This window comes from Colossoma macropomum, unplaced genomic scaffold (assembly GCF_904425465.1).
Source record: "Colossoma macropomum unplaced genomic scaffold, Colossoma_macropomum, whole genome shotgun sequence".
In the NCBI taxonomy this organism is placed as follows: Eukaryota; Metazoa; Chordata; class Actinopteri; order Characiformes; family Serrasalmidae; genus Colossoma; species Colossoma macropomum.
Genome location: NW_023494784.1, coordinates 7,893,042 through 7,900,869, shown reverse-complemented (window position 1 = coordinate 7,900,869; position 7,828 = coordinate 7,893,042). Strand labels below are relative to the sequence as shown.

Sequence of the window (7,828 nt, the reverse complement as noted above, 5' to 3'; positions counted from 1 at the left end):
TCTGTAGAAAGACAGTGGGTTAAAAACACATAATCCAGTACATTTCATCTCCAGTGTGTGTGCATGTTCTTACTGTTACTACAGAACACTCGGTTACTCAGTTTCTTCCTTCTGCAAGGCAAGATAAGGTTGTTTTTGACAGATCGTTTGTAGATAATGTCTTTTCAGACAGAGTGTGTGGTCTGTGGGTGTGTTAAGAAGATCCTCTTAATGTCTCCATACTGAGTTTTAACATGTGCATGTTGAATATTAAAAATAATAATGTACATTGGTTTTAAAAAACAATTGCAGATTTGTTTTATTATCTAACTCAATGTAATGCAATGAGATAACCAAACCGCCATCATAACGGTTGAAAAAACAAAATATTATCTAATTTATTTGGATTTTGTTTCAGTTTTAAATTTAATTCCACCTTGTACAGCCTTCCTGTGTCAGGTGTTGATTTGTTGTTTATAATGGTAACTGTAAATTGGGACCTAGTTTCCATATTGTTCCTGTACACCAATTACTTATCAATTTCTTTCTTTCTTTCTTTCTTTCTTGCTTTCTTTATTTGCTTTTATACTTGATTCCACCTCAAACAGCCAACTTGTGTCAGGTGTTCTTTGATGTTAACACTGACCAGCCACTTCATTATGACCACCTCCTTGTTTCTACACTCATTGCCCATTTTATCAGCTCCACTTGCCATATAGAAGCACTTTGTAGTTCTACAGTTACAGACTGTAGTCCATCTGTTTCTCTGCATACTTTGTCACCCTGTTCTTCATTGGTCGGGACCCCTACAGGACCACCACAGAGCAGGTATAATTTGGTTGGTGGGTAAATCTGAGCACTGCAGTGACACTGACGTGGTGGTGGTGTGTTGGTGTGTGTTGTGCTGGTGCTCTTAAACACTGTGTCCACTCACTGTCCACTCTTTTAGACAAGCCTACCTTGTCAGTCCACCTTGTAGATGTAAAGTCAGAGACGATAGCTCATCTGCTGCTGCACAGTTTGTGTTGGTCATCCTCTAGTCCTTCATCAGTGGTCACAGGACGCTGCCCACAGGACACTGTTGGCAGGATGTTTTTGGTTCTCAGTCCAGCAGCGACACTGATGTGTCTGACAGTGAGTGCAGAAACAACAAGGTGGTTTTAATGAAGTGGCCGGTCGTTGTATAGCAGTAACTAAACCTAGTTATCCCAAAGTGCTTGGACCCCTATAATTGCCGCTTGCAGCTGTAAGCCTTTCTTCCTCTGGACCTCCTTTGTATTTAATTTGTCCTACAGTGTGACGGATGTATGCCTGGAGCTTCCTGAGCTGTAGAGGGAGCCGATTCGGTACCGGGAGAGCACCTCTCTTCCAACCAGACCCTTCTTGAAGAAAGACATGAAGAGTTGGTTCCTGAACTTCTTGCCGATGAAGGCGTAGAGTATGGGGTTTATGGCACAATGAATAAAGGCCAAAACTTGAGTCATATGCAAGGCCATTTCCAATTTCTCCCGGAGTTCACATGTGTCCTTTATCAGGTTTCCCCGTGTGAGCGTGTCGATGAACTCCGCGATGTTGTTGGGGAGCCAGCAGACCACGAAGGCCAAAACCACGCAGAGGATGACCCGCATGGCCTTGTGCTTCTGGCTGTTGCGGGAGTGGAAGAGGGTGCCCACCGTCCAGCCGTAGCAGAACAGCATGACTATCAGAGGCAGGAAGAAGCCCAGCGTGTGGCGGAGAATCCTCAGAGCCACGCGCCACTCATCCAGGCTTTCAGCCGTGACGTTCTCGTAACATGTCATGGAATTGTAGCCGTCTAAATGCAGGGCCTCGCGCTGCACCACCTGTAACAACAGCCAAATTAGGCACTGCCACTCTAAGACATACAGACCCTTATTTTGAAATTGCCTAAGATTTGCAAACTGCTCTGTGTCTGATTTATGAAACTTTCAAACGATGTGAAAACAAAAACAGACATTTAAGCGCAACTGATGAATTTGTTTCAGTGCGTAAAAACAAGTGCCAGCCTACCAGCACTTCATTTACATATCATTTACATAAAGCACGCTCTGGAATTGTTGCATCATTTGTTAATATGAATGTAAAATATTACCATGTGCACAAATTATTAGCATTATCATTGCCTTCTATTTTTATTCTTGTTTGTTTTACAGGTGATATTAATAGTAATTTTGGTGAGCTAATCAAGCACTTTCGCTCAGGTTCTTAAACTGTTACGCTTAAATTAACACAGCATATCTTCTGTTTCTCTTAGTTTGAATAGATTTCACATCTAATTTTAGTTTCAGAAAAAGACGGCATGAAGCACAAGTAGAGATCATGCCATTAGAGTTACATGATATCAGACATCACACATGGAATAGAAGTTATAAGTCTTTATAACGAACCTGAATTGCTTAATAAAATGCTTAATAAAAAAGAGGCAAATGTCATGGTGGTCATTGGAGCGTCTTGCCAACAAGGAGTTGTCTTGTCATCATCAAGCTGTGTTTCAGCTCACTCAGCCAGGTGGAAAGGAACTGCAGGGCCTGGCTCTGAAAACTGCAGCTGCCTTGTTCCCATGAGAGTGTAATGACCTAGGTCATCATTACACGCTGGTGGTCAAAATATCTACGCAGAATGCACAAAACCAAGGCAGGTGCTGATTGATCTGCGTGGGCCTACATTAAGTTGAGCCTATGAACTCACTGTCTTACAATGCTTTGTAAGTATTTATGTTGGAAAGCTTTGCGAATCTGGCCCCTGACAACTGAGATTTCATTTCTGCTTTGTGAATCTGCAAATATCTGTGGTCATCACACACAGATGTTCACATAGCTGTCTGCCACCATACTTTCATGTGACACCACTTCAAACCGGAATATATGGAAATAAAGAAGAAACCGAGAAACAGCGATACCTTTTTCACTCTGGGAGAAGTCTCAGTGTTGCATTGTAGTTTTGAGAGAACGGACAGATTAAACAGAAAGGAAGCTACACTATGTAGATGCTGGGGATTTGGCGACCTCTCTGGTGGAAATGTGTAATTGCATGCAATGTGCAGAAGAGTGTTTATAATGTGGGTTGTGCTTCAGACACCTGATTCTGATTATTGCGATCACATTTAAAGAGAATTAAAAGAGAACTCAGTCAAAACTTGGTGAAGGACGTGTCTTCTGAGGATGTGAGTGAATGATCTACGATTGTCACCGTAACTTCATCAGTACACTGTAAAAAAAAATTGTTTATCAGCTCAACCTAAAAGAATGGCTTCATGTGGTAACAAGCAATTGAACTAGCTTTGTTCAACTCAGAATTACTTTGAATGAAACAGTTGTTAACTAGTTAATTTACTTGTTGCCACATGAAGTACATTTTTTGTTATGTTATAGCTGATTAACCATTTTTACAGAGTATAATGTTGATGCATCTAAACCTCGAGCCAGACCTTCTTTTTGAGACTGTTCACATGACGCTAATACATAAAGACGTATTACATGGTCAGAAAAACTCCAGACTCGATATTTTAGCATGTTTTTTGGGGGTTTTGAGAAGGCAGAGACAGCATGACAATCATTAACTATGCTCACTCTTATAGCTGATGTCAGCTAGATGATCCAGACCTAGAAGCACTGAAAATATCTTTATCTGAAATTACACATCCTCCACTGAGGAGGAAATACCTAATGTAGGTGTCTGGTTAGCTCTGATAGTGCATAAGTTCATCTGAAGAGGCAGCCCCATTTACTCATCTAAATCCTACAGATTTCCCTCGGCTGTTGTTGAATGATGAACCTGTTTCTAAATGAATTTTCCGTGCGCTGCTATACAACAAAATCACATCTGCTGTTTGATTTTATCATTTTCTCACCACTAAAACAATCATAACACTACCGAAACTTCACCAAATGATTCAGCAGTGACTGTTCCGGTCGTGATGATTCGAGCTCATTTTGTGCAGAACTCAAAAACGCAGCCAGTACATGACTAACGAACACAGCTTTGAACTGCTGCACAGACATAAAATCATCATAATTTTCATTAAAACACAAAACAGTTTAATTGCATAAAATTCTTAATGTGCCACACTGATTTTCAGACTTTGGGGCACATTTACTTCAAAACAATGGGATCTGGGAACTGTGGCCTTTAGGGATGCAGCCTCACTTCTTGCTCTAAAATGCAGGGGCGTGTCTAAAATAAGGTTCCGCCTACAGATTAAACTTGTGTTTTGGTAGTGACATGAAAACATGTGTCAGCATTTTCTGTTTTTTTTTTTTTTATGTAAAAATTAAACTCATGATACATTTACATCTTTCAACTTCTCTTTAAAATAAAATAAAAATAAATAGTTAAAAATACAAAACAATTTTAAGTATTTTTTTTTTCCTTTAATTTAAATTTTATGTGTAAATTTAGGGGTTAGGGTTTAGGGCAGACACTTCCTATGAAAACACCTTATATTTGTAGTAATAAGCTAAATATACAAAATCATCAAATATAAGGTGTTTTCTTCAAAGAAATGGCCCAAAATTACTTGGAAAAAAGTCTGGTTGCGTTGACCTACATTAAAAGTAAAGCAGTTTTTTTCCTTCTCCTGTAAAGTTACCATTTTGGGGATAGGAGGTTTTATTCCGACAGCAGCAATATATATATACATACATATATATATATATATATATATATATATATATATGCAGAAACATCAATTTTTGTGTCCCTAGCATGTTTGGGTTACAATATATTTATATTCTAAAATAAAACTTAGTTATTTTAACAGTTACACCTTCTTCAGGCATCAATTCAGCAATATTGATTTTTAAATCAATCATATAGAATTCCATGCACCACAGAAGAGCTCGTCCTCACGGTCATGTGTAAAGGCTGAGGCCATATTTTGAGGTAAAAACATTATATGAATTAAATGACATAAAGAAAACAAAAGGCAAATAAATATTATATAATATATAATGAAAGTTCTGGTCCCCAAGAGTTGTGTCACTGGTGTTACTGCAGAACAAAAAGTCTCTTATTTTGAAATACAAATCACACTGATGACATCACTTGATTTCTGAGGATCTATGAAGAAAAGCACATGGTGAGTCCACTGTGTCTTTCAGTTATCAGAGATTTTCTCATTTAGCTCATGATTTCATATGAAGCTTTTAGCTGAAGTCACTGGTGTGACCGACTTTATTCTTGGGCAATTGTGACAAAATAGAATAGAAATGGATTAAATGACATATTTTGGTGGATATTGATTGAGAACATGTGGTTTGATGCTCTGTAGCAGTTATTTTGTAAAATGCATTGTTCATTAAATATATATATATATATATATATATATATATATCCCTATTTGTGAGGACGAAATGCACCTTAAACAAGCCTTAAGGAATGTTACATACCACAGGCAGGGACAGCATGAAGGCTCCCAGCCACACCAGCCCGCACACAACCCGCACCAGGTGCCCCTGTTTGGAGATGAACTGGGTGGCCTTGACGATGGCCATGTACCGGTCGATGCTGATGCAGGCCAGGAGGAAGACGCAGCTGTAGAACGTAGTCTCTTGCAGACCTGAGACCACCTTGCAGAGGAAGGTGCCGAAGACCCAGTTGGAGGAGTGGACGTTGACGGCCCAGAAGGGCAGCGTGAGGGAGAAGAGTAGGTCAGCCAGGGCCAGGTTCATCAGGTAGATGTCTGTGGAGGTCTTGCGGCTTCCCATTAAACACAACACGTAGATCACCACGCTGTTGCCCAGCAGGCTGAGGAGGAACACGATCACATAGCTGACCGCAATGCCAGTGCTGTTTAAACCCTCCAGCATAACAGAGCAAGGAACTATGAAGGCGTACTCGGTGCCGTAGAAGTAAGAGTCGTTGTCCATGTTGAAGATGTTTGACTGGAAAAGAAGAAAAATGGTCACTTTACCTCAGTGCACCGTCCACCTAAAGCAAAGACGTGAGGAACGTGAGGGTGAAAACATTCCAGAATAAATATATTTGATGTATTTGATATATTTTGATTGATTTGTTTTTTTTTGTCTGTGTTGACGACTAAATGAGCCATACATCATCTATGAGATTGGAAATGAAGACAACTGGTGCACCATCAGCATAAGGCAAAGATTCGGGGAACTGAAAGTGCAAATACTTCTTTAAAAATATTTTCAGTTTTCTTTTGCCATACACCTCATGAACAATATGTTGGCAGAAGTGTGCATTTTCATAGAAATAATCCAACAGAGACACATAATGTATGAAAGCAAACAAATAACCACAGCAAAGCTGCATTAAAAATCATAATAATGTGCAGGACCAGCATATCACTGCTGTCGGAAGAAAACCTTGTATCTCCAAAATGGTAACTTTACAGGAGAAAGAAAAAACTACTTTATTTTCAATGTAAGTCAATGGAACCAGACTTTTTTCCAAGTCATTTTGGGTCATTTCTTTTGGTCCATTTGTCATGGAATTTAAGCACAATGTAAAGAGCAACAGGCATTTTCAAATTGTGTCAAAAACTGAAAAACAACAAAAACGGAGATACGTTTTCTTCCAACAGCAGTGACATTTATTTCATATGTTTTCCTCTGTAACGGCAATTTTTTATCCTTATTTAGCTTTTAATTTATAATTTTTCATTTGATTTTTAATTATCCTAAATTAATTTCTAAACTGGTTTTTAATGAAACGATTTTCTCTTTTAAAATCTATTGTTTTAATCATGTTTTAATCATGTTTTTAACTTCTGCTCTCCTTTACTTTTTTAACCGACTGTACTTTCTCATTTCTAGAGCACTTTGAATGACAGCAATGTATGAAAGATGCTATATAAATGAACTTGCCTCGCCTCAAGACTGAACATCTTCTATCATCGGTCATTAATGGCCAGTAAGTGTGTGAAGAGAGTGGTTTGTACCCTATGTTGCCCAATCTTCTTACCTTTCTGCTGTTTTTTCTGGTTGGCGATTCTTCTGCAGAGCAGCTCTCGATCAGCTGCGCTTGTGCAAAACAGCCGAACGTCTCCGGGGCTGCAGATGGAATGAAGACATTCACTTCACGCAGAGAAATTTATGACCATTGTCATTTTCTTCCTGTCTGTTTACCACAAGATTCGTCGACGTGCACACACACACACACACACATGCTCGCACACACACACACACACACACACACACACATGCTCGCACAACCACGAAGATACAATCAGCAAAGTTTCACAACAGAGGATGAAAAATGTAAAGGTGGCTTGTGGCACACGCTGAGACTTTTTGTTTTTTTCACAACTATTTATCACTTTCTTGCATCGGTTTTCTTGATCAGGTGTAAACATGCACAGTAAGTATTCTGCATAAATAAAAAGGTTAAATGTAAACAAGCAAAATGTAAGTTTTGCACAAATAACTGAGAAACACATTGCAACACACTACAAAAGGGGGGAGGTTTGGAAGCCAAAAGTAAGTTGGCTTTACAAAGACATTGCTATGGAATTCCAGGTGGTTGCTAAGGTGTTGCCAGGTAAATGCTATGGAATCCCAGGTGGGTGCTAAAGTGTTGCTGGGCCGTTGCTATGGAATCCCAGGTGGTTGCTAAGGTGTTGCCAGGTCAATGCTATGGAATCCCAGGTGGGTGCTAAGGTGTTGCTAGGTCAATGCTATGGAATTCCAGTTGGTTGCTAAAGTGTTGCTGGGCCATTGCTATGGAATCCCAGGTGGTTGCTAAGGTGTTACGAGGCCATTGCTATGGAATTCAAGGTGGTTGCTAAGGTGTTGCCAGGTCAATGCTATGGAATTCCAGTTGGTTGCTAAAGTGTTGCTGGGCCATTGCTATGGAATCCCTGGTGGTTGCT

At 39.6% G+C, this 7,828-nt stretch overlaps 1 protein-coding gene across 1 annotated transcript; it reads right to left on the bottom strand.

The window, feature by feature from the left end:
* Window positions 1-1,059: 1,059 nt before the first annotated feature.
* cxcr2 (chemokine (C-X-C motif) receptor 2) lies at window positions 1,060-7,110 on the bottom strand. Its single transcript, XM_036573243.1, has 3 exons — window positions 6,922-7,110; window positions 5,385-5,879; window positions 1,060-1,820 (listed from the first exon to the last, which is right to left on the bottom strand). The coding sequence occupies exons 2-3, from the start codon at window positions 5,862-5,864 to the stop codon at window positions 1,269-1,271; spliced, it is 1,032 nt and encodes a 343-aa protein (XP_036429136.1). The 5' UTR covers window positions 5,865-5,879; window positions 6,922-7,110; the 3' UTR covers window positions 1,060-1,268.
* Window positions 7,111-7,828: the final 718 nt, after the last annotated feature.